Source organism: Pristiophorus japonicus, chromosome 18, assembly GCF_044704955.1.
Source record: "Pristiophorus japonicus isolate sPriJap1 chromosome 18, sPriJap1.hap1, whole genome shotgun sequence".
In the NCBI taxonomy this organism is placed as follows: domain Eukaryota; kingdom Metazoa; phylum Chordata; class Chondrichthyes; family Pristiophoridae; genus Pristiophorus; species Pristiophorus japonicus.
Genome location: NC_091994.1, coordinates 52,419,927 through 52,445,405, shown reverse-complemented (window position 1 = coordinate 52,445,405; position 25,479 = coordinate 52,419,927). Strand labels below are relative to the sequence as shown.

The following is a 25,479-nucleotide window of genomic DNA, read 5'->3' as shown; positions in this document are numbered from 1 at the left end:
GTGTGTAGTGTGTAGTGTGTTGTGTGCTGTGTGTAGTGTGTAGTGTGTAGTGTGTAGTGTGTTGTGTGCTGTGTGTTGTGTGTAGTGTGTAGTGTGTTGTGTGTAGTGTGTTGTGTGCTGTGTGTAGTGTGTTGTGTGTAGTGTGTAGTGTGTTGTGTGCTGTGTGTTGTGTGCTGTGTGTTGTGTGTTGTGTGCTGTGTGCAGTGTGCAGTGTGTAGTGTGTAGTGTGTTGTGTGTAGTGTGTTGTGTGTAGTGTGTTGTGTGCTGTGTGTAGTGTGTAGTGTGTAGTGTGTTGTGTGTAGTGTGTAGTGTGTAGTGTGTTGTGTGCTGTGTGTAGTGTGTAGTGTGTTGTGTGTTGTGTGTAGTGTGTAGTGTGTAGTGTGCAGTGTGCAGTGTGCTGTGTGTAGTGTGTTGTGTGCAGTGTGTTGTGTGTAGTGTGTAGTGTGTAGTGTGTAGTGTGTAGTGTGTTGTGTGTAGTGTGTAGTGTGTAGTGTGCAGTGTGTAGTGTGTAGTGTAGTGTGTAGTGTGTAGTGTGCAGTGTGCAGTGTGCAGTGTGTTGTGTGTAGTGTGTAGTGTGTTGTGTGTGCTGTGTGTAGTGTGTAGTGTGTAGTGTGCTGTGTGCTGTGTGTAGTGTGTAGTGTGCAGTGTGCAGTGTGTAGTGTGTTGTGTAGTGTGTAGTGTGCAGTGTGCAGTGTGCAGTGTGCAGTGTGTTGTGTGTAGTGTGTAGTGTGTGCTGTGTGTAGTGTGTTGTGTGCTGTGTGTAGTGTGTAGTGTGTAGTGTGTAGTGTGTTGTGTAGTGTGTAGTGTGTAGTGTGTAGTGTGCAGTGTGCAGTGTGCAGTGTGCAGTGTGCAGTGTGTTGTGTGTAGTGTGTAGTGTGTTGTGTGCGCTGTGTGTTGTGTGTAGTGTGTAGTGTGCTGTGTGCTGTGTGTAGTGTGCAGTGTGCAGTGTGCAGTGTGTTGTGTAGTGTGTAGTGTGTAGTGTGCAGTGTGCAGTGTGCAGTGTGCAGTGTGTTGTGTGTAGTGTGTTGTGTGTGCTGTGTGTTGTGTGCAGTGTGTTGTGTGTTGTGTGCTGTGTGCAGTGTGCAGTGTGTAATGTGCAGTGTGCAGTGTGTAGTGTGTAGTGTGTAGTGTGTAGTGTGTTGTGTGCTGTGTGTAGTGTGTAGTGTGTTGTGTGTAGTGTGTAGTGTGTAGTGTGTAGTGTATTGTGTGTAGTGTGTAGTGTGTAGTGTGCAGTGTGTAGTGTGCAGTGTGTAGTGTGTAGTGTGTAGTGTGTTGTGTGCTGTGTGTAGTGTGTTGTGTGTAGTGTGTAGTGTGTAGTGTGTTGTGTATTGTGTGTAGTGTGTAGTGTGTAGTGTGCAGTGTGTAGTGTGTAGTGTGTAGAGTGTGTGTAGTGTGTAGTGTGTTGTGTGCTGTGTGTAGTGTGTAGTGTGTTGTGTGCTGTGTGTAGTGTGTTGTGTGTAGTGTGTAGTGTGTGCTGTGTGTAGTGTGTAGTGTGTAGTGTGTAGTGTGGTGTGTGTGTAGTGTGTAGTGTGTTGTGTGCTGTGTGCTGTGTGCTGTGTGTAGTGTGTTGTGTGTTGTGTGTAGTGTGTAGTGTGTTGTGTGTAGTGTGTAGTGTGTTGTGTGTTGTGTGTGCTGTGTGTGGTGTGTAGTGTGTAGTGTGCAGTGTGTTGTGTGTAGTGTGTAGTGTGCAGTGTGCAGTGTGTAGTGTGTAGTGTGTAGTGTAGTGTAGTGTGTAGTGTGTAGTGTAGTGTGTAGTGTGTAGTGTGTAGTGTGTTGTGTGTAGTGTGTAGTGTGTAGTGTGTAGTGTGCAGTGTGCAGTGTGCAGTGTGCAGTGTGCAGTGTGTTGTGTGCAGTGTGTTGTGTGCAGTGTGGTGTTGTGTGCTGTGTGTAGTGTGTAGTGTGTAGTGTGCTGTGTGTAGTGTGTAGTGTGTAGTGTGCAGTGTGTAGTGTGTTGTGTGTTGTGTGTAGTGTGTAGTGTGTAGTGTGTTGTGTGTAGTGTGTAGTGTGTTGTGTGTAGTGTGCAGTGTGTAGTGTAGTGTAGTGTGTAGTGTGTAGTGTAGTGTGTAGTGTGTAGTGTGTAGTGTGTTGTGTGTAGTGTGTAGTGTGTAGTGTGTAGTGTGTAGTGTGTTGTGTGTAGTGTGTAGTGTGCAGTGTGCTGTGTGTTGTGTGTAGTGTGTAGTGTGTAGTGTGCAATGTGTAGTGTGTAGTGTGTAGTGTGTAGTGTGTAGTGTGTAGTGTGCAGTGTGTTGTGTGTAGTGTGTAGTGTGTAGTGTGTAGTGTGGTGTGTGTAGTGTGGTGTGTGTAGTGTGTAGTGTGTAGTGTGCAGTGTGTAGTGTGTAGTGTGCAGTGTGCAGTGTGCAGTGTGCAGTGTGCAGTGTGTTGTGTGCAGTGTGCTGTGTGTAGTGTGTAGTGTGTAGTGTGTAGTGTGGTGTTTGTAGTGTGTAGTGTGCAGTGTGTAGTGTGTAGTGTGCAGTGTGCAGTGTGCAGTGTGTAGTGTGTTGTGTGTTGTGTGTAGTGTGTAGTGTGCAGTGTGCTGTGTGTAGTGTGTAGTGTGTAGTGTGTAGTGTGTTGTGTGTTGTGTGCTGTGTGTTGTGTGCTGTGTGTAGTGTGTAGTGTGTAGTGTGTAGTGTGCAGTGTGTAGTGTGCAGTGTGTAGTGTGTAGTGTGTTGTGTGTAGTGTGTTGTGTGTTGTGTGCTGTGTGTTGTGTGCTGTGTGCAGTGTGCAGTGTGTAGTGTGTTGTGTGTTGTGTGCTGTGTGTTGTGTGCTGTGTGCAGTGTGTAGTGTGTAGTGTGTTGTGTGTAGTGTGTTGTGTGCTGTGTGTTGTGTGTAGTGTGTAGTGTGTAGTGTGTAGTGTGTTGTGTGCTGTGTGTAGTGTGTAGTGTGTTGTGTGCTGTGTGTAGTGTGCTGTGTGCAGTGTGTAGTGTGTAGTGTGTTGTGTGTTGTGTGTAGTGTGTAGTGTGTAGTGTGTAGTGTGTAGTGTGTAGTGTGGTGTGTGTAGTGTGGTGTGTGTAGTGTGTAGTGTGTAGTGTGTAGTGTGCAGTGTGCAGTGTGCAGTGTGCAGTGTGTTGTGTGCAGTGTGCTGTGTGTAGTGTGTAGTGTGTAGTGTGGTGTTTGTAGTGTGTAGTGTGCAGTGTGTAGTGTGTAGTGTGCAGTGTGCAGTGTGCAGTGTGTAGTGTGTTGTGTGTTGTGTGTAGTGTGTAGTGTATAGTGTGTTGTGTGCTGTGTGTAGTGTGTAGTGTGTAGTGTGCAGTGTGCAGTGTGGAGTGTGTTGTGTGTTGTGTGTAGTGTGTAGTGTGCAGTGTGCAGTGTGTAGTGTGTAGTGTGTAGTGTGTAGTGTGTAGTGTGCAGTGTGTAGTGTGTAGTGTGCAGTGTGCAGTGTGCAGTGTGCAGTGTGTAGTGTGTAATGTGTAGTGTGTTGTGTGCTGTGTGTAGTGTGTAGTGTGTAGTGTGCAGTGTGCAGTGTGGAGTGTGTAGTGTGTTGTGTGTTGTGTGTAGTGTGTAGTGTGCAGTGTGCAGTGTGCAGTGTGCTGTGTGCTGTGTGTAGTGTGTAGTGTGTAGTGTGTAGTGTGGTGTGTGTAGTGTGTAGTGTGCAGTGTGTAGTGTGTTGTGTGTTGCGTGTAGTGTGTTGTGTGTAGTGTGTTGTGTGTAGTGTGTAGTGTGTAGTGTGTTGTGTGTTGTGTGTGCTGTGTGTTGTGTGTAGTGTGTAGTGTGTAGTGTGTTGTGTGCTGTGTGCTGTGTGCTGTGTGTAGTGTGTTGTGTGTAGTGTGTAGTGTGCTGTGTGTAGTGTGTAGTGTGTAGTGTGTTGTGTGCTGTGTGTAGTGTGTAGTGTGTAGTGTGTAGTGTGTTGTGTGCTGTGTGTAGTGTGTAGTGTGTAGTGTGCAGTGTGCAGTGTGTTGTGTGTAGTGTGTAGTGTGTTGTGTGTAGTGTGTAGTGTGTAGTGTGTAGTGTGTTGTGTGTAGTGTGTAGTGTGTAGTGTGTTGTGTGTTGTGTGTGCTGTGTGTTGTGTGTAGTGTGTAGTGTGTAGTGTGTTGTGTGCTGTGTGCTGTGTGCTGTGTGTTGTGTGTAGTGTGTTGTGTGTAGTGTGTAGTGTGCTGTGTGTAGTGTGTCGTGTGTTGTGTGCAGTGTGCTGTGTGTAGTGTGTAGTGTGTAGTGTGCAGTGTGTAGTGTGTAGTGTGTAGTGTGTAGTGTGTTGTGTGTGTGTAGTGTGTAGTGTGTAGTGTGTTGTGTGCTGTGTGCTGTGTGTTGTGTGCAGTGTGTAGTGTGTTGTGTGTAGTGTGTAGTGTGTAGTGTGTAGTGTGTAGTGTGCTGTGTGCTGTGTGTTGTGTGTAGTGTGTAGTGTGCTGTGTGTTGTGTGTAGTGTGTAGTGTGTAGTGTGTAGTGTGTTGTGTGTAGTGTGTAGTGTGCAGTGTGTAGTGTGCAGTGTGTTGTGTGTAGTGTGTAGTGTGTAGTGTGTAGTGTGTAGTGTGTAGTGTGGTGTGTGTAGTGTGTAGTGTGTAGTGTGGTGTGTGTAGTGTGTAGTGTGTAGTGTGTAGTGTGCAGTGTGTAGTGTGTAGTGTGTAGTGTGCAGTGTGCAGTGTGCAGTGTGTAGTGTGTTGTGTGTAGTGTGTAGTGTGTTGTGTGTGTGTAGTGTGTAGTGTGCTGTGTGCTGTGTGTAGTGTGTAGTGTGTAGTGTGTAGTGTGTAGTGTGTAGTGTGCAGTGTGCAGTGTGTAGTGTGTTGTGTGTTGTGTGTAGTGTGTAGTGTGCTGTGTGCTGTGTGCAGTGTGTAGTGTGTAATGTGCTGTGTGCAGTGTGCAGTGTGCAGTGTGCTGTGTGTTGTGTGTAGTGTGTAGTGTGTAGTGTGTTGTGTGTAGTGTGTAGTGTGTAGTGTGTAGTGTGCAGTGTGCAGTGTGCAGTGTGTAGTGTGTAGTGTGCAGTGTGTAGTGTGTTGTGTGCTGTATGCAGTGTGTAGTGTGTAGTGTGTAGTGTGTAGTGTGCTGTGTGCAGTGTGTAGTGTGTAGTGTGTCGTGTGCTGTGTGCAGTGTGCAGTGTGCTGTGTGTAGTGTGTAGTGTGTAGTGTGTTGTGTGTTGTGTGTAGTGTGCTGTGTGTAGTGTGCTGTGTGCAGTGTGTAGTGTGTAGTGTGTTGTGTGCAGTGTGCAGTGTGCAGTGTGTAGTGTGTAGTGTGTTGTGTGTTGTGTGCTGTATGCAGTGTGTAGTGTGTAGTGTGTAGTGTGCTGTGTGCAGTGTGTAGTGTGTAGTGTGTTGTGTGCTGTGTGCAGTGTGCAGTGTGCAGTGTGTAGTGTGTAGTGTGTATTGTGCAGTGTGCAGTGTGCCGTGTGTAGTGTGTTGTGTGCAGTGTGTCGTGTGTAGTGTGCTGTGTGCTGTGTGCAGTGTGTAGTGTGTAGTGTGCAGTGTGCAGTGTGCAGTGTGTAGTGTGTAGTGTGCAGTGTGCAGTGTGCAGTGTGTAGTGTGTTGTGTGTTGTGTGTGCTGTGTGTTGTGTGTAGTGTGCAGTGTGTAGTGTGCTGTGTGTAGTGTGCTGTGTGCAGTGTGTAGTGTGTAGTGTGTAGTGTGTAGTGTGCAGTGTGTAGTGTGTAGTGTGTAGTGTAGTGTGTAGTGTGTAGTGTGCAGTGTGCAGTGTGCAGTGTGCTGTGTGTAGTGTGTAGTGTGTAGTGTGTTGTGTGTGCTGTGTGTAGTGTGTAGTGTGTAGTGTGCTGTGTGCTGTGTGTAGTGTGTAGTGTGCAGTGTGCAGTGTGTTGTGTAGTGTGTAGTGTGCAGTGTGCAGTGTGCAGTGTGCAGTGTGCAGTGTGTAGTGTGTAGTGTGTTGTGTGTGCTGTGTGTAGTGTGTTGTGTGCTGTGTGTAGTGTGTAGTGTGTAGTGTGTAGTGTGTTGTGTAGTGTGTAGTGTGTAGTGTGCAGTGTGCAGTGTGCAGTGTGCAGTGTGTAGTGTGTAGTGTGTTGTGTGTGCTGTGTGTTGTGTGTAGTGTGTAGTGTGTAGTGTGCTGTGTGCTGTGTGTAGTGTGCAGTGTGCAGTGTGCAGTGTGTTGTGTAGTGTGTAGTGTGTAGTGTGCAGTGTGCAGTGTGCAGTGTGCAGTGTGTTGTGTGTCGTGTGTTGTGTGTGCTGTGTGTTGTGTGCAGTGTGTTGTGTGTTGTGTGTAGTGTGTAGTGTGTAGTGTGCAGTGTGCAGTGTGCAGTGTGCAGTGTGTTGTGTGTCGTGTGTTGTGTGTGCTGTGTGTTGTGTGCAGTGTGTTGTGTGTTGTGTGCAGTGTGCAGTGTGTAATGTGCAGTGTGCAGTGTGTAGTGTGTAGTGTGTAGTGTGTAGTGTGTTGTGTGCTGTGTGTAGTGTGTTGTGTGTAGTGTGTAGTGTGTGCTGTGTGTAGTGTGTAGTGTGTAGTGTGTAGTGTGGTGTGTGTGTAGTGTGTAGTGTGTTGTGTGCTGTGTGCTGTGTGCTGTGTGTAGTGTGTTGTGTGTTGTGTGTAGTGTGTAGTGTGTTGTGTGTAGTGTGTAGTGTGTTGTGTGTTGTGTGTGCTGTGTGTAGTGTGTAGTGTGTTGTGTGTAGTGTGCAGTGTGCTGTGTGTTGTGTGTAGTGTGTAGTGTGCAGTGTGCAGTGTGTAGTGTGTAGTGTGTAGTGTGTAGTGTGTAGTGTAGTGTAGTGTGTAGTGTGTAGTGTAGTGTGTAGTGTGTAGTGTGTAGTGTGTAGTGTGTTGTGTGTAGTGTGTAGTGTGTAGTGTGTAGTGTGTAGTGTGTAGTGTGTAGTGTGCAGTGTGCTGTGTGTAGTGTGTAGTGTGTAGTGTGCACTGTGTAGTGTGTTGTGTGTAGTGTGTAGTGTGTAGTGTGTTGTGTGTAGTGTGTAGTGTAGTGTAGTGTGTAGTGTGTAGTGTAGTGTGTAGTGTGTAGTGTGTAGTGTGTAGTGTGTTGTGTGTAGTGTGTAGTGTGTAGTGTGTAGTGTGCAGTGTGCTGTGTGTAGTGTGTAGTGTGTAGTGTGCAGTGTGTAGTGTGTTGTGTGTAGTGTGTAGTGTGTAGTGTGTTGTGTGTAGTGTGTAGTGTGTTGTGTGTAGTGTGTAGTGTGTAGTGTAGTGTAGTGTGTAGTGTGTAGTGTAGTGTGTAGTGTGTAGTGTGTAGTGTGTTGTGTGTAGTGTGTAGTGTGTAGTGTGTTGTGTGTAGTGTGTAGTGTGCAGTGTGCTGTGTGTTGTGTGTAGTGTGTAGTGTGTAGTGTGCAATGTGCAGTGTGTAGTGTGTAGTGTGTAGTGTGTAGTGTGTAGTGTGTAGTGTGCAGTGTGTTGTGTGTTGTGTGTAGTGTGTAGTGTGTTGTGTGTTGTGTGTAGTGTGTAGTGTGCAGTGTGCAGTGTGTAGTGTGCAGTGTGCAGTGTGTAGTGTGTAGTGTGTAGTGTGTTGTGTGTTGTGTGTAGTGTGTAGTGTGTTGTGTGTTGTGTGCTGTGTACTGTGTGCAGTGTGTAGTGTGTAGTGTGGTGTGTGTAGTGTGTAGTGTGCAGTGTGTAGTGTGTAGTGTGTAGTGTGTTGTGTGCTGTGTGCAGTGTGTAGTGTGCAGTGTGCAGTGTGCAGTGTGCAGTGTGTAGTGTGTTGTGTGCAGTGTGTAGTGTGCTGTGTGTTGTGTGTAGTGTGTAGTGTGTAGTGTGCAGTGTGTAGTGTGCAGTGTGCTGTGTGTAGTGTGCAGTGTGCAGTGTGCTGTGTGTAGTGTGCAGTGTGCAGTGTGCAGTGTGCAGTGTGTTGTGTGTTGTGTGCTGTGTGTTGTGTGCTGTGTGCAGTGTGCAGTGTGCTGTGTGTAGTGTGTAGTGTGTAGTGTGTAGTGTGTTGTGTGTTGTGTGCTGTGTGTTGTGTGCTGTGTGTAGTGTGTAGTGTGTAGTGTGCAGTGTGCAGTGTGCAGTGTGCAGTGTGTAGTGTGTAGTGTGTTGTGTGTAGTGTGTTGTGTGTTGTGTGCTGTGTGTTGTGTGCTGTGTGCAGTGTGCAGTGTGTAGTGTGTTGTGTGTTGTGTGCTGTGTGTTGTGTGCTGTGTGCAGTGTGTAGTGTGTAGTGTGTTGTATGTAGTGTGTTGTGTGCTGTGTGTTGTGTGTAGTGTGTAGTGTGTAGTGTGTAGTGTGTTGTGTGCTGTGTGTAGTGTGTAGTGTGTTGTGTGCTGTGTGTAGTGTGCTGTGTGCAGTGTGTAGTGTGTAGTGTGTTGTGTGTAGTGTGTAGTGTGGTGTGTGTAGTGTGGTGTGTGCAGTGTGCAGTGTGCAGTGTGCAGTGTGTTGTGTGCAGTGTGCTGTGTGTAGTGTGTAGTGTGTAGTGTGTAGTGTGGTGTTTGTAGTGTGTAGTGTGCAGTGTGTAGTGTGTAGTGTGCAGTGTGCAGTGTGCAGTGTGTAGTGTGTTGTGTGTTGTGTGTAGTGTGTAGTGTGCAGTGTGCTGTGTGTAGTGTGTAGTGTGTAGTGTGTAGTGTGTTGTGTGTTGTGTGCTGTGTGTTGTGTGCTGTGTGTAGTGTGTAGTGTGTAGTGTGTAGTGTGCAGTGTGTAGTGTGCAGTGTGTAGTGTGTAGTGTGTTGTGTGTAGTGTGTTGTGTGTTGTGTGCTGTGTGTTGTGTGCTGTGTGCAGTGTGCAGTGTGTAGTGTGTTGTGTGTTGTGTGCTGTGTGTTGTGTGCTGTGTGCAGTGTGTAGTGTGTAGTGTGTTGTGTGTAGTGTGTTGTGTGCTGTGTGTTGTGTGTAGTGTGTAGTGTGTAGTGTGTAGTGTGTTGTGTGCTGTGTGTAGTGTGTAGTGTGTTGTCTGCTGTGTGTAGTGTGCTGTGTGCAGTGTGTAGTGTGTAGTGTGTTGTGTGTTGTGTGTAGTGTGTAGTGTGTAGTGTGTAGTGTGTAGTGTGTAGTGTGGTGTGTGTAGTGTGGTGTGTGTAGTGTGTAGTGTGTAGTGTGCAGTGTGTAGTGTGTAGTGTGCAGTGTGCAGTGTGTTGTGTGCAGTGTGCTGTGTGTAGTGTGTAGTGTGGTGTTTGTAGTGTGTAGTGTGCAGTGTGTAGTGTGTAGTGTGCAGTGTGCAGTGTGCAGTGTGTAGTGTGTTGTGTGTAGTGTGTAGTGTGTAGTGTGTAGTGTGTTGTATGCTGTGTGTAGTGTGGAGTGTGTTGTGTGTTGTGTGTAGTGTGTAGTGTGCAGTGTGCAGTGTGCAGTGTGTAGTGTGTAGTGTGTAGTGTGCAGTGTGTAGTGTGTAGTGTGCAGTGTGCAGTGTGCAGTGTGCAGTGTGTAGTGTGTAATGTGTAGTGTGTTGTGTGCTGTGTGTAGTGTGTAGTGTGTAGTGTGCAGTGTGCAGTGTGGAGTGTGTAGTGTGTTGTGTGTTGTGTGTAGTGTGTAGTGTGCAGTGTGCAGTGTGCAGTGTGCTGTGTGTAGTGTGTAGTGTGTAGTGTGTAGTGTGGTGTGTGTAGTGTGTAGTGTGCAGTGTGTAGTGTGTTGTGTGTAGTGTGTTGTGTGTAGTGTGTTGTGTGTAGTGTGTAGTGTGTAGTGTGTAGTGTGTTGTGTGTTGTGTGTGCTGTGTGTTGTGTGTAGTGTGTTGTGTGCTGTGTGCTGTGTGCTGTGTGTAGTGTGTTGTGTGTAGTGTGTAGTGTGCTGTGTGTAGTGTGTAGTGTGTAGTGTGTTGTGTGCTGTGTGTAGTGTGTAGTGTGTTGTGTGCTGTGTGTAGTGTGTAGTGTGCAGTGTGTAGTGTGTAGTGTGCAGTGTGCAGTGTGTTGTGTGTAGTGTGTAGTGTGTAGTGTGTTGTGTGTAGTGTGTAGTGTGTAGTGTGTAGTGTGTAGTGTGTTGTGTGTAGTGTGTAGTGTGTAGTGTGTAGTGTGTTGTGTGTGCTGTGTGTTGTGTGTAGTGTGTAGTGTGTTGTGTGCTGTGTGCTGTGTGCTGTGTGTTGTGTGTAGTGTGTTGTGTGTAGTGTGTAGTGTGCTGTGTGTAGTGTGTCGTGTGTTGTGTGCAGTGTGCTGTGTGTAGTGTGTAGTGTGTTGTGTGCTGTGTGTAGTGTGTAGTGTGTAGTGTGCAGTGTGTAGTGTGTAGTGTGTAGTGTGTTGTGTGTGTGTAGTGTGTAGTGTGCTGTGTGTAGTGTGTAGTGTGTAGTGTGTAGTGTGTAGTGTGCTGTGTGCTGTGTGCTGTGTGCTGTGTGTTGTGTGTAGTGTGTAGTGTGCTGTGTGTTGTGTGTAGTGTGTAGTGTGTAGTGTGTAGTGTGTTGTGTGTAGTGTGTAGTGTGCAGTGTGTAGTGTGCAGTGTGTTGTGTGTAGTGTGTAGTGTGTAGTGTGTAGTGTGTAGTGTGTAGTGTGGTGTGTGTAGTGTGTAGTGTGTAGTGTGTAGTGTGTAGTGTGTAGTGTGCAGTGTGTAGTGTGTAGTGTGTAGTGTGCAGTGTGCAGTGTGCAGTGTGTAGTGTGTTGTCTGTAGTGTGTAGTGTGTTGTGTGTGTGTAGTGTGTAGTGTGTTGTGTGCTGTGTGTAGTGTGTAGTGTGTAGTGTGTAGTGTGTTGTGTGTAGTGTGTAGTGTGCAGTGTGTAGTGTGTTGTGTGTTGTGTGTAGTGTGTAGTGTGCTGTGTGCTGTGTGCTGTGTGCAGTGTGTAGTGTGTAATGTGCTGTGTGCAGTGTGCAGTGTGCAGTGTGCTGTGTGTTGTGTGTAGTGTGTAGTGTGTAGTGTGTTGTGTGTAGTGTGTAGTGTGTAGTGTGTAGTGTGCAGTGTGCAGTGTGCAGTGTGTAGTGTGTAGTGTGCAGTGTGTAGTGTGTTGTGTGCTGTATGCAGTGTGTAGTGTGTAGTGTGTAGTGTGTAGTGTGCTGTGTGCAGTGTGTAGTGTGTAGTGTGTCGTGTGCTGTGTGCAGTGTGCAGTGTGCTGTGTGTAGTGTGTAGTGTGTAGTGTGTTGTGTGTTGTGTGTAGTGTGCTGTGTGTAGTGTGCTGTGTGCAGTGTGTAGTGTGTAGTGTGTTGTGTGCAGTGTGCAGTGTGTAGTGTGTAGTGTGTTGTGTGTTGTGTGCTGTATGCAGAGTGTAGTGTGTAGTGTGTAGTGTGCTGTGTGCAGTGTGTAGTGTTTTGTGTGCTGTGTGCAGTGTGCAGTGTGCAGTGTGTAGTGTGTAGTGTGTATTGTGCAGTGTGCCGTGTGTAGTGTGTTGTGTGCAGTGTGTCGTGTGTAGTGTGCTGTGTGCTGTGTGCAGTGTGTAGTGTGTAGTGTGCAGTGTGCAGTGTGCAGTGTGTAGTGTGTAGTGTGCAGTGTGCAGTGTGCAGTGTGTAGTGTGTTGTGTGTTGTGTGTGCTGTGTGTTGTGTGTAGTGTGCAGTGTGTAGTGTGCTGTGTGTAGTGTGCTGTGTGCAGTGTGTAGTGTGTAGTGTGTTGTGTGCAGTGTGCAGTGTGCAGTGTGTAGTGTGTAGTGTGTAGTGTGCAGTGTGCCGTGTGTAGTGTGTTGTGTGCAGTGTGTAGTGTGTAGTGTGCTGTGTGCTGTGTGCAGTGTGTAGTGTGTAGTGTGCAGTGTGCAGTGTGCTGTGTGCAGTGTGTAGTGTGTAGTGTGCAGTGTGCAGTGTGCAGTGTGTAGTGTGTTGTGTGTTGTGTGTGCTGTGTGTTGTGTGTAGTGTGCAGTGTGTAGTGTGCTGTGTGTAGTGTGTAGTGTGTAGTGTGTAGTGTGTAGTGTGTTGTGTGCTGTGTGTTGTGTGTAGTGTGTAGTGTGTAGTGTGCCGTGTGTAGTGTGTTGTGTGCTGTGTGTAGTGTGTAGTGTGTTGTGTGCTGTGTGTAGTGTGTAGTGTGTAGTGTGCAGTGTGCAGTGTGTAGTGTGTTGTGTGTTGTGTGTTGTGTGCTGTGTGCTGTGTGTAGTGTGTAGTGTGTTGTGTGTAGTGTGTAGTGTGTAGTGTGTTGTGTGTAGTGTGTTGTGTGCTGTGTGTAGTGTGTAGTGTGTAGTGTGTTGTGTGTAGTGTGTAGTGTGTTGTGTGCTGTGTGTAGTGTGTAGTGTGTTGTGTGCTGTGTGTTGTGTGTAGTGTGTAGTGTGTAGTGTGTAGTGTGTTGTGTGCTGTGTGTTGTGTGTAGTGTGTAGTGTGTTGTGTGTAGTGTGTTGTGTGCTGTGTGCTGTGTGTAGTGTGTTGTGTGTAGTGTGTAGTGTGTTGTGTGCTGTGTGTTGTGTGCTGTGTGTTGTGTGCTGTGTGCAGTGTGCAGTGTGTAGTGTGTAGTGTGTTGTGTGTAGTGTGTTGTGTGTAGTGTGTTGTGTGCTGTGTGTAGTGTGTAGTGTGTAGTGTGTTGTGTGTAGTGTGTAGTGTGTTGTGTGCTGTGTGTAGTGTGTAGTGTGTTGTGTGCTGTGTGTTGTGTGTAGTGTGTAGTGTGTAGTGTGTTGTGTGCTGTGTGTTGTGTGTAGTGTGTAGTGTGTTGTGTGTAGTGTGTAGTGTGTTGTGTGTCGTGTGTTGTGTGCTGTGTGCTGTGTGTAGTGTGTTGTGTGCAGTGTGTAGTGTGTTGTGTGCTGTGTGTTGTGTGCTGTGTGTTGTGTGTTGTGTGCTGTGTGCTGTGTGTTGTGTGTTGTGTGTAGTGTGTAGTGTGTTGTGTGCTGTGTGTTGTGTGCTGTGTGTTGTGTGTTGTGTGCTGTGTGTTGTGTGTAGTGTGTAGTGTGTAGTGTGTAGTGTGTTGTGTGTAGTTTGCTGTGTGTAGTGTGTAGTGTGTAGTGTGTTGTGTGCTGTGTGCTGTGTGTAGTGTGTAGTGTGTAGTGTGTTGTGTGCTGTGTGCTGTGTGTAGTGTGTAGTGTGTAGTGTGTTGTGTGCTGTGTGTTGTGTGTAGTGTGTTGTGTGCTGTGTGTAGTGTGTTGTGTGTAGTGTGTAGTGTGTTGTGTGCTGTGTGTTGTGTGTTGTGTGTAGTGTGTAGTGTGTTGTGTGTAGTGTGTAGTGTGTTGTGTGTAGTGTGTTGTGTGTGCTGTGTGTTGTGTGCTGTGTGCTGTGTGCTGTGTGTTGTGTGCTGTGTGTAGTGTGTTGTGTGTAGTGTGTAGTGTGCTGTGTGCTGCGTGCTGTGTGTTGTGTGTTGTGTGTTGTGTGCTGTGTGTTGTGTGTAGTGTGTTGTGTGTAGTGTGTAGTGTGTAGTGTGTTGTGTGCTGTGTGTTGTGTGTAGTGTGTTGTGTGTAGTGTGTAGTGTGTTGTGTGCTGTGTGTTGTGTGTAGTGTGTTGTGTGTAGTGTGTAGTGTGTAGTGTGTTGTGTGTAGTGTGTTGTGTGTTGTGTGTTGTGTGCTGTGTGTTGTGTGTTGTGTGTAGTGTGTAGTGTGTTGTGTGTAGTGTGTAGTGTGTTGTGTGTAGTGTGTTGTGTGTGCTGTGTGTTGTGTGCTGTGTGCTGTGTGCTGTGTGTTGTGTGCTGTGTGTAGTGTGTTGTGTGTAGTGTGTAGTGTGCTGTGTGCTGTGTGCTGTGTGTTGTGTGTTGTGTGTTGTGTGCTGTGTGTTGTGTGTAGTGTGTTGTGTGTAGTGTGTAGTGTGTAGTGTGTTGTGTGCTGTGTGTTGTGTGTAGTGTGTTGTGTGTAGTGTGTAGTGTGTTGTGTGCTGTGTGTAGTGTGTTGTGTGTAGTGTGTAGTGTGTAGTGTGTAGTGTGCAGTGTGCAGTGTGCAGTGTGTAGTGTGCAGTGTGTAGTGTGTTGTGTGCTGTATGCAGTGTGTAGTGTGTAGTGTGTAGTGTGCTGTGTGCAGTGTGTAGTGTGTAGTGTGTCGTGTGCTGTGTGCAGTGTGCAGTGTGCTGTGTGTAGTGTGTAGTGTGTAGTGTGTTGTGTGTTGTGTGTAGTGTGCTGTGTGTAGTGTGCTGTGTGCAGTGTGTAGTGTGTAGTGTGTTGTGTGCAGTGTGCAGTGTGCAGTGTGTAGTGTGTAGTGTGTTGTGTGTTGTGTGCTGTATGCAGTGTGTAGTGTGTAGTGTGTAGTGTGCTGTGTGCAGTGTGTAGTGTGTAGTGTGTTGTGTGCAGTGTGCAGTGTGCAGTGTGTAGTGTGTAGTGTGTATTGTGCAGTGTGCAGTGTGCCGTGTGTAGTGTGTTGTGTGCAGTGTGTCGTGTGTAGTGTGCTGTGTGCTGTGTGCAGTGTGTAGTGTGTAGTGTGCAGTGTGCAGTGTGCAGTGTGTAGTGTGTAGTGTGCAGTGTGTAGTGTGTTGTGTGTTGTGTGTGCTGTGTGTTGTGTGTAGTGTGCAGTGTGTAGTGTGCTGTGTGTAGTGTGCTGTGTGCAGTGTGTAGTCTGTAGTGTGTTGTGTGCAGTGTGCAGTGTGCAGTGTGCAGTGTGTAGTGTGTAGTGTGCAGTGTGCAGTGTGCCGTGTGTAGTGTGTTGTGTGCAGTGTGCAGTGTGTAGTGTGCTGTGTGCTGTGTGCAGTGTGTAGTGTGTAGTGTGCAGTGTGCAGTGTGCTGTGTGCAGTGTGTAGTGTGTAGTGTGCAGTGTGCAGTGTGCAGTGTGTAGTGTGTTGTGTGTTGTGTGTGCTGTGTGTTGTGTGTAGTGTGCAGTGTGTAGTGTGCTGTGTGCAGTGTGTAGTGTGTAGTGTGTAGTGTGTAGTGTGTTGTGTGTTGTGTGCTGTGTGTTGTGTGTAGTGTGTAGTGTGTAGTGTGTAGTGTGTTGTGTGCTGTGTGTAGTGTGTTGTGTGCTGTGTGTAGTGTGTAGTGTGTAGTGTGCAGTGTGCAGTGTGTAGTGTGTTGTGTGTTGTGTGTTGTGTGCTGTGTGCTGTGTGTAGTGTGTAGTGTGTTGTGTGTAGTGTGTAGTGTGTAGTGTGTTGTGTGTAGTGTGTTGTGTGCTGTGTGTAGTGTGTAGTGTGTAGTGTGTTGTGTGTAGTGTGTAGTGTGTTGTGTGCTGTGTGTAGTGTGTAGTGTGTTGTGTGCTGTGTGTTGTGTGTAGTGTGTAGTGTGTAGTGTGTAGTGTGTAGTGTGTTGTGTGTTGTGTGTAGTGTGTAGTGTGTTGTGTGTAGTGTGTTGTGTGCTGTGTGCTGTGTGTAGTGTGTTGTGTGTAGTGTGTAGTGTGTTGTGTGTTGTGTGCTGTGTGTTGTGTGTTGTGTGCTGTGTGCTGTGTGCAGTGTGCAGTGTGTAGTGTGTAGTGTGTTGTGTGTAGTGTGTTGTGTGTAGTGTGTTGTGTGCTGTGTGTAGTGTGTAGTGTGTAGTGTGTTGTGTGTAGTGTGTAGTGTGTTGTGTGCTGTGTGTAGTGTGTAGTGTGTTGTGTGCTGTGTGTTGTGTGTAGTGTGTAGTGTGTAGTATGTTGTGTGCTGTGTGTTGTGTGTAGTGTGTAGTGTGTTGTGTGTAGTGTGTAGTGTTGTGTGTAGTGTGTTGTGTGCTGTGTGCTGTGTGTAGTGTGTTGTGTGCAGTGTGTAGTGTGTTGTGTGCTGTGTGTTGTGTGCTGTGTGTTGTGTGTTGTGTGCTGTGTGCTGTGTGTTGTGTGTTGTGTGTAGTGTGTAGTGTGTTGTGTGCTGTGTGTTGTGTGCTGTGTGTTGTGTGTTGTGTGCTGTGTGTTGTGTGTAGTGTGTAGTGTGTAGTGTGTAGTGTGTTGTGTGTAGTATGCTGTGTGTAGTGTGTAGTGTGTAGTGTGTTGTGTGCTGTGTGCTGTGTGTAGTGTGTAGTGTGTTGTGTGCTGTGTGCTGTGTGTAGTGTGTAGTGTGTAGTGTGTTGTGTGCTGTGTGTTGTGTGTAGTGTGTTGTGTGCTGTGTGTAGTGTGTTGTGTGTAGTGTGTAGTGTGTTGTGTGCTGTGTGTTGTGTGTTGTGTGTAGTGTGTAGTGTGTTGTGTGTAGTGTGTAGTGTGTTGTGTGTAGTGTGTTGTGTGTGCTGTGTGTTGTGTGCTGTGTGCTGTGTGCTGTGTGCTGTGTGTAGTGTGTTGTGTGTAGTGTGTAGTGTGCTGTGTGCTGTGTGTTGTGTGTTGTGTGTTGTGTGCTGTGTGTTGTGTGTAGTGTGTTGTGTGTAGTGTGTAGTGTGTAGTGTGTTGTGTGCTGTGTGTTGTGTGTAGTGTGTTGTGTGTAGTGTGTAGTGTGTTGTGTGTTGTGTGTAGTGTGTAGTGTGTTGTGTGTAGTGTGTTGTGTGTAGTGTGTAGTGTGTTGTGTGTTGTGTGTTGTGTGCTGTGTGTTGTGTGTTGTGTGTAGTGTGCTGTGTGCTGTGTGCTGTGTGTAGTGTGTTGTGTGTAGTGTGTAGTGTGCTGTGTGCTGTGTGCTGTGTGTTGTGTGTTGTGTGTTGTGTGCTGTGTGTTGTGTGTAGTGTGTTGTGTGTAGTGTGTAGTGTGTAGTGTGTTGTGTGCTGTGTGTTGTGTGTAGTGTGTTGTGTGTAGTGTGTAGTGTGTTGTGTGCTGTGTGTTGTGTGTAGTGTGTTGTGTGTAGTGTGTAGTGTGTAGTGTGTTGTGTGTAGTGTGTTGTGTGTAGTGTGTAGTGTGTTGTGTGTTGTGTGTTGTGTGCTGTGTGTTGTGTGTTGTGTGTAGTGTGTAGTGTGTTGTGTGTAGTGTGTAGTGTGTTGTGTGTAGTGTGTTGTGTGTGCTGTGTGTTGTGTGCTGTGTGCTGTGTGCTGTGTGTTGTGTGCTGTGTGTAGTGTGTTGTGTGTAGTGTGTAGTGTGCTGTGTGCTGTGTGTTGTGTGTTGTGTGTTGTGTGCTGTGTGTTGTGTGTAGTGTGTTGTGTGTAGTGTGTAGTGTGTAGTGTGTTGTGTGCTGTGTGTTGTGTGTAGTGTGTTGTGTGTAGTGTGTAGTGTGTTGTGTGCTGTGTGTTGTGTGTAGTGTGTTGTGTGTAGTGTGTAGTGTGTAGTGTGTTGTGTGTAGTGTGTTGTGTGTAGTGTGTAGTGTGTAGTGTGTTGTGTGTTGTGTGCTGTGTGTTGTGTGCTGTGTGTAGTGTGTTGTGTGTAGTGTGTAGTGTGTAGTGTGTAGTGTGTTGTGTGTAGTGTGTTGTGTGTAGTGTGTAGTGTGTTGTGTGTAGTGTGTAGTGTGTAGTGTGTTGTGTGTTGTGTGTTGTGTGTTGTGTGTAGTGTGTAGTGTGTTGTGTGTTGTGTGTTGTGTGCTGTGTGCTGTGTGTTGTGTGTAGTGTGCTGTGTGCTGTGTGCTGTGTGTTGTGTGTTGTGTGTAGTGTGTTGTGTGTAGTGTGTTGTGTGTAGTGTGTAGTGTGTAGTGTGTTGTGTGTAGTGTGTTGTGTGTTGTGTGTTGTGTGTTGCGGTGTGTTGTGCGACATGGTGAGTACCATGGCTGTGACCCCCCCTGAACCCCCACTCTGAACCCTAGTGGGCCACTGACCCTCCCAACGCCTGCCCCCAGCCAAGCCTCAGACCGCCTACCACCCAGGGCGCTACCCAGCGCCGAGCCTGTGGCCAATATCTCGTCTTAGGCAACTAGGCCCTTACAGCAGGGCCTGGTCTCCAGTCGTCTTGGACCCGCTTGCCACTGGATCAAGATCTTGCTCAGCTAAGCCCGTGTGGTAGCCGGTGTGTAACGGCCACCCCACATTAAAAAACTCACACACAGGCATCTTCTAACATGAAGTTCGGGACCTGGAACGTCAGGACCCTCATGGGCAACTCCAACAGCGACAGGCCGGAACACGGCAAACCTGTCCCACCCACCCTTACCCTCAATGACTATCTGTCCCACCTGTGACAGGGACTGTGATTCTCATATTGGACTGTTCAGCCATCTAAGGACTCATGTTAAGAGTGGAAGCAAGTATTCCTCGATTCCAAGGGACTGCCTATGATGATGATGTTGTGCGTGGTGCATTGTTGTATGTTGCATGTTGTGTGATGTGTGTTGTATGTTGTTGTGTGCTGTGTGTTGTATGTTGTGCACTATGTAGTGTATGCTGTGTGTTGTGTGGTATGTTGTATGATGTGTGTTGTGTGTCATACATTGTGTGTTGTATGTTGTATGTTGTGTGTTGTATGTTGTGTGTTGTACGCTGTGTGCTGTACGCTGTGTGCTGTACGCTGTGTGCTGTATGTTGTGTGTTGTGTGTTGTACATTGTGTGTTGTATGCTGTGTGTTGTACATTGTGTGTTGTATGTTATGTGTTGTATGTTGTGTAATATGTTGTGTGTTGTACATTGTGTGTTGTATGGATGTGTGTTGTATGTTGTGTGTTGTATGTTGTGTGATGTATGGTGTGTGTTGAATGGTGTGTGTTGTATGTTATATGTTGTGTGCAGTTCTTGTTGGGCAGCTCTTGAATTAGTTGATGGCAGTGAATGTTCTTGGAGTTGCCAGCGTTCCACGGGCATTATTTCATCAGACCTCGCTGGAAACCCCTTTACAAACACAAGCCAGGTTCCTGCCGCGCTTGCTGGCAATGGATGGGAGTGGCGTGGGAGCAGCTGTGAGGAGATTGGAGCTGGTATTCTGAGATCTGCTGACGGATTATACCAGGGCTTTGCCTTTACTGTTTCTGAATCCGCACCTGTTTCTGGCTGGGGCAGAGATCACCTGCACAAAAGGTAGGTACTGTACGACGTTAGTCAGGGCACCAGTGGTCTTCTGGACTAGTTTCAATCACCTGGGGGGTTCTGAGGAATTTCCCAGATTTTTCCCTTCATTGGCCTGGGTTTTTATCTGTTGCGCCTCTCCCAGGAGAGCACATGGCTCTGGGTAGGATAGGGAGTGTCTATATTGTGATACACAAGGTACTGTCTGGGTCAGGCTGGATGGAGCAGGGGGTCTTTAGCTGTTTGTCATTGTTCGTTTATAACATTCACATGATGATTCTGTCCTCTGTTCAACCATTTGAAATAAGCGGGCTAACGTCTGTGTAGAAAAGAACACCACACGGATGTGTTAAATGTTCACCTACTACCCTGGACAGCAACTTGTCACGAAAACCTGTTCACTAGAATTAAATGGTTTGTCCTCTTTATTAACTGTGTTGAAACAAGTTGACAATAAATGCTAACTTTATTCAAAAAAGGTTACTGTGGTTAACTAAAGGCATCCTGGACACCAGCGAGCACTTTAGGGTAAAGGCCGTGGACAAACAGTCTGTATGTGTAGACTAGCCACGGTAAAGGACATACCTTGTAGTTCTCCAGAGTAGATGTGTGAGAGGTCACCATATTCCAGGCCACTTTTGGTTTTAATTCTAAAATCTTCTGTGAACATACTTGAATCTCTTTTCAGTCGAAGTCGAAATTGCCTGGAACAGAAATGTAAATGAGTTTCCCAGTGCGACACAGTGGCTCACTTCGTTCACTCCTCGTCACAAACGTGCTCAATTGTTGGTTCCACAGATGACGCAGACTCCACTGAACCTCAGCCGATTTGCCTGCGGTGTTTAACCAGAGCACAGGAACAGGCTTACCCAATCCACCTGACCGGCCAAACCCACACAGTAACTTTACAGACACACCACCATTCTACAATCCAGTGACTGAGGCTCTTCGAAATATATCGAAGTTACGGCATGGAAATAGTCCGTTGGGCCAACCAGTCTGTGTCGGTGTTTAGCCTCCACACCAGTAAACAGTTCCAATCATACGTAGCTGCGCTCTCCTCGGGTCCCTTCCAATCCTTTCTCTTTTATCCATCTGTCCAATCCAAGCTTGACTATTGGTCTGGTTCCTGCTTCAACCTCTTACCCTGGAGGTGAATTACCGGTAATCTCTCTTGCCCCTCCAAGTCTGAAAGAAAGAAAGACTTGCATTTATATGACCACCGGACATCCCGAAGTACTTTTGGAGTGTAGTCACTGTTGTAATGTAGGAAATTTGGCAGCCAATTTGTGCACAGCAAGCTCCCACAAACAGCAATGTGATAATGACCAGATAATCTGTTTTTTGTTTATGTTGATTGAGGGATAAATATTGGCCCCAAGACACCGGGGATAATTCCCCTGCTCTTCTTCGAAATAGCGCCATGGGATCTTTTACATTCACCTGAGAGGGCAGACGGGGCCTCAGTTTAACGTCTCATCTGAAAGACGGCACCTCCGACTGTGCAGCACTCCCTCAGCACTGCACTGGAGTGTCAGCCTAGATTTATGTGCTCAAGTTCCTGGAGTGGGACTTGAACCCGCAACCTTCTGACTCAGAGGTGAGGGTGCTGCCCACTGAGCCACGACTGACCCTGGAGATGTTCCTCAAGGATCAGGAGAAGTGCTTCCCGCTCCAAGGTCTCAGCCATGGCTGGATGGTAGCGCTCTCACCTCTGAGTCAGAAGGTCTTGGGTTCAAACCTACACCAGGGACTACTGTCGGAGGGGCCATCTTTCAGATGAGACGTTATACCGAGGCCCCGTCTGCCCTCTCAGGTGGATGTAAAAGATCCCATGGCGCTATTTCGAAGAAGAGCAGGGGAGTTATCCCTGGTGTCCTGGCCCTCAATCAACATCACTAAAAAAGATTATCTAATCATCGTCACATTGCTATTTGTGGGAGCTTGCTGTGCACAAATTGGCTGCCACCTTTCCAACATTACAACAAACACGACACTTCAAAAGTACTTCATTAGCTGTAAAATGCCATGGGAGCATCCTGCGGTTGTGAAAGGCGCTATAAAAATACAAGTCTTTCTTTCTTTATGCCTGTGAAAGAGCAGGGATGGAGTATGTGCATTGAGACACCGTAATTGCCAGGGGCACCGTGACAGCAGAAGTGACTTTGTAGCTGGCACGGAAATTATTCCCCACAAGGTGTTCCTTACCAACTGCTCCTGTGGGCGCCAGGCGGCTGGGCACGGGTTTTCCTGGGCTAAACCTGTGGGCACGGAGTCTCCTGGGTTAAACCTGTGGGCTAAACCAGTGGGCATGGGCTCTCCTGGGCTAAACCTGTGGGCATGGGCTCTCCTGGGCTAAACCTGTGGGCTAAACCTGTGGGCATGGGCTCTCCTGGGCTAAACCTGTGGGCTAAACCTGTGGGCACAGGCTCTCCTGGGCTAAACCTGTGGGCTAAACCTGTGGGCATGGGCTCTCCTGGGCTAAACCTGTGGGCTAAACCTGTGGGCATGGGCTCTCCTGGGCTAAACCTGTGGGCATGGGCTCTCCTGGGCTAAACCTGTGGGCTAAACTTGTGGGCACAGGCTCTCCTGGGCTAAACCTGTGGGCTAAACCTGTGGGCATGGGCTCTCCTGGGCTAAACCTGTGGGCACGAGCTCTCCTGGGCTAAACCTGTGGGCACGGGCTCTCCTGGGCTAAACCTGTGGGCACAGGCTCTCCTGGGCTAAACCTGTGGGCACGAGCTCTCCTGGGCTAAACCTGTGGGCACAGGCTCTCCTGGGCTAAACCTGTGGGCACGAGCTCTCCTGGGCTAAACCTGTGGGCACGGGCTGTGGATACAGGCTCTCCTGGGCTAAACCTGTGGGCACAGGCTCTCCTGGGCTAAAACTGTGGGCACGAGCTCTCCTGGGCTAAACCTTGGTGAAGCGGGACATCCATTGCCAGCTCACTCTCCTTCCCTTCTTCATTTCCTCTCTCCTCAGAGCACAGACATGGTGGGCTGGGGGGTGGAGACTGGGGGGGGGGGGGGGGGAGGCAGGGGAGTGGGGGGGGAGGCTCCCTGATGGAAATTCCATTTTGCCCCTTTCGTTAAAACCGAAGATCCAAAGGAATCTCCATGGGACCAGAAACCATTGACCTGCGGCAGTGAGGAAAGCCCACAGAACCTCGAGTGTTCAGTTGCAAAACGCAACAAGGCAACAGATCCTAGTGAGGTGGTCTCTAACAATACATCCATCTGAATAATGTCTCCCAGCAACCAGCAGTGCGTCTTCTATAATGGTTGTGGTTTTTCTAGGGCGATGAAGACGGAAATCCAACTATGTTTTTCAGGGAACAGGGGTAGGCCATTGAGCCCTCGAGCCTGTTGTGCCATTTAGTGGGATCATGTCTGATCTGTATCGTGACTCCATCCACCTGCCTTGGCTCCATACCCTTTTATGCCCTTAGCGAGCAAAAAACTATCGGTCTCAGATTTAAAATGATGAATTGAGCTAGCATCTACTGCTTTATGTGGCAGAGTTCCACACTTCTACCACCCTTTGTGTGAAACATTTTTTCCTAACTTCTCTCCTGAGGGTCTGGCTCTGATTTTAAGGAGATATCCCCTTGTCCTAGACTCCTCCACCGGCGCGAAAGGTTCTTCTCTCTCTACCCCATCAATTCCTTTCAAAATCCTAAAACTTTCAATCAAATCACCCCTTAACCCTCTATATCCTAGGTAATACAAGCCTAGCTTATGTAATCTCTCCCATAATCTAACCCTTGGGGGCCAGGTTATATTCTGGTGAGTCCTTCCAAGGCCAATATATCCATTCTGAGGTGTCATCATCATCATAGGCAGTCCCTCGGAATCGAGGAAGACTTGCTTCCACTCTTAGCATGAGTTCTTTGGTGGCTGAACAGTCCAATACAAGGACCACAGTCCCTGTCACAGGTGGGACAGTGTCCAGAACTGTACACAGTGCTCCAGGTGTGGTCTAACCAGGGCTTTCTATGGTGTAGCAAACCTTCCTCTCTTTATAATCTAGCCCTCCATTAGCAAAGCTAACTTTCCATGTGCATTTTTGATTATTTTTTGTACCTGACCAGTACATTTAATGATCTGTGTACACGGAGCCCTCAATCTCGTTAGACCTCCAGTGTTCCCAGCTTTTCAACATTTAAATAATACTCAGATCTATCCTTTTTTGGTCCAAAATGAATGATCTCACATGTACCGGCTTTGAAATCAATCTGCCACAATTTTGCCCACTCACTTAATCTATCAATGTCTATTAATGTCTCTTTGTAATGTTATGCTTCTGTCCACACTGCTTATTATACCACCAATCTTTGTGTTATCGGCAAACTTTGGATATATGGCTCTCTATTGCGTTATCTAAGTCGTTCATTTTAAGTAACATTCTCTTATCGAATGCCTTCTGGAAATCCATATAAACTTCATCCATAAACATTCCCCTTTCTACTACTTTAGTTACTCCCTTAAAAAAATTAAACAATTTCATTAGATATGACCGACCCTTTAAAATCCACGCTGGCTCTCTCTAAACAGCTCAAACATCTCTAAGTGCTCAATCACTTTGTCCTTAATTATAGTTTCTAATAACTTCCCCACAACAGATGTTAGACTAACCGGTCTATAATTTATTGGTTTCTCTCTCAGCTTTCTGAAATAATGGAGTTACATTTGCAATTTTCCAATCTAAAGGGACACATCCTGAATCGAGAAAGCATTGTAAGATTATGGTTAAACCATCTGCAATTTCCTCACCTACTTGCCTTAAAACCCTGGGAGGGGGAGGAACCATCTGGTCCTGGGGATTTGTCAGTCCCCAATGCCATTATTTTTTCCAATACTGTTTTCTTGCTTTCATTATGTATAGTGAGTTCCAGTCCTTGATTCATTATTAGTTTCCCTGGAACGTCAGGTATATTATCCCCTTTCTCTACTGTGAATACTGACACAAAGTAATTATTCAACAAGTATGCCATTTCCTTATTTTAATTTGCAATATAGGTTGAGCCTCCCTTATCGACACCCTCGGGACCTGCCCTGTGGCGAATGAGGGATATTGCCAGATGGAGGAGGTCATCGGCCCGAGGTGGGTGGGGGTGGGGGGGTGAAGGGAGGTGGCCCAAGCAGGTCCCGAGAAGTGAATGCACATGCACCACCCGGTGGCTGGGAATGGTGCCGGACGAGGGATGGTGCAGATAGGGGAATCCCGGATAAGGGAGGTTCAATCTGTATTTCCCGCATCTGTTTTTAAAGGGTCCACACTACCCTGCTTCTTTTAACATAATACCGGGCCTCGCCCCTCCCTATCTCTGTAATCTCCTCCAGCCTCATAACCCCTTGAGATAGCTGCGCTCCTCTAATTCTAAGCATCCCTGATTATAATCGCTCAACCATTGCTGGCCGTGCCTTCAGCTGCCTGAGTCCTAAGCTCTGGAATTCCCTCCCTGAACCTCTCCGTATCTCTCTCTCCTCCTTTAAGACGCTCCTTAAGACCTACCTCTTTGACCAAGCTTCTGGTCATCTATCCTAATATCTCCTTTTGTGGCTCGGTGCCGAGTTTTGTTTAATAATCGTTCCTGTGAAGCGCCTTGGGACTTTTTACTGCATTAAAGGTGCTACATAGGTGCAAGTTGTTGTTGTAAGACCTTTCTTGTGTTAATCTTGCTATTTATTTATAGCCCTTGGAATCGGGGTCAGGCAGGATTACGCTGGGCATCGCAGGTCACCTGATCTGGACAGAGCAGAATGGGCCGGGGTGTTTTAGAGAGGTGGGAAATTTACGCCAGGCCGCTCAGCCCTATTCCCCTTCACCGTCCACCCCCCAATCCTCATAAAACAGGTGATAAATCGGAGGTAAGTACGTGCAGAGGTGGAAGAAGGAGAAGGGGAGGAGGGATACGGGAACAGGGTGCGTAAACGTGATTGGGACTGAACGCCAACACAGACTGGTTGGGCCGAGCTGTAACCTTGATGTATTTCCATGTGTTTAAGTGGTCCTGTCTGAGATGGATGCTTGAGATGAAAGCAGCCTGCGGTTTTAGAAGCAGTGATGCTGCAGTGCGCTCTCCCAGGCAAGCACCAAAGTCCATCACCACTGCAGCACGGCAACAAGCTCCAAACACATTCATTCCCGATCCAACCATCCATTCCCACCACACTCACTCGCTCCTGAGCTCGGTCCTGCCCACTCCAGAGCGCTTTTCCCACACTTTATTAGCCCCTTTCGAATCAATGGTGATTCGAAAAACCAGCCATTGTTGATAAATGTAGGTTTTTGCTCACTGAATTGGATAGATCAATTCTCCCGTTAACCAAACACAGCCATAAAATGGATCTCCACTGTCACTGGAGTCTTCATTAATAATCATTCTGGGGATATGGGCATCACTGGCAAGACTGGCATTTATTGCCCACTCCTAGATCGAAGCCTTCTTAAATCACTGGTAGCAGTATGAAACTACTGAGTGGCTCGGTGGGCCGCTTCACAGGGCAGTTAAGAATCAACTCCATTGCTGTGGGTCTGGAGTCACATATAGGCTGGACCGGGTAGGGGCGGCAGGTTTCCTACCCGAAGGGCACTGGTGAACCAGCTGGGTTTTTATAACTATCTGGCAGCTTCATGGTCACTTTTAAAACTGAAATCCAAGTCACACACACTGTGGTGGGATTTGAACTCATGTTGTCTGGATCACTAGTCCCATAACGTAAACAACAGCAACAGCTTGCATTTATATAGCGCCTTTAACCTAGTGGAAGGTTCCAAGACGCTTCACATTCGCATTAGGTGACAAATTTTGACACCGAGCCGCATTAGGAGATATTAGGGCAGGTGACCAAAAGCTTGGGTTTTAAGGAGCGTCTTAAAGGAGGATAGAGAGATAGCAAGGCGGAGAGGTTTAGGGAGGGAATTCCAGAGCTTGGGGCCTCGGCAATAGAAGGCACGGCCGCCAATGGTTGAGCGATTACAATCAGGGATGCTCAAGAGGTCAGAATTAGAGCAGTGCAGATATCTCGGGGGTTTGTGGGGCTGGAGGAGATTACAGAGATAGGGAGGGACAAGGCCGTGGAGGGATGAGATTTTAAAATTCAGGCGTTGCTTAACCGGGAGCCAATGGAGGTCAGCGAGCTCAGGGGACGAATATGACACCACGCTTGTGAACAGTGTGGTT

At 47.5% G+C, this 25,479-nt stretch overlaps 1 protein-coding gene across 1 annotated transcript in view; it reads right to left on the bottom strand.

Moving 5' to 3' along the window:
- Positions 1-25,479, bottom strand: part of LOC139229037 (disintegrin and metalloproteinase domain-containing protein 10) — a 224,241-nt gene that overhangs the window by 172,728 nt on the left and 26,034 nt on the right. Inside the window, exon 3 of the mRNA XM_070860697.1 lies at positions 18,879-18,997. Within this exon, the coding sequence (XP_070716798.1) occupies positions 18,879-18,997 (119 nt within the window). The remainder of the gene's footprint in view (positions 1-18,878; positions 18,998-25,479) is intronic.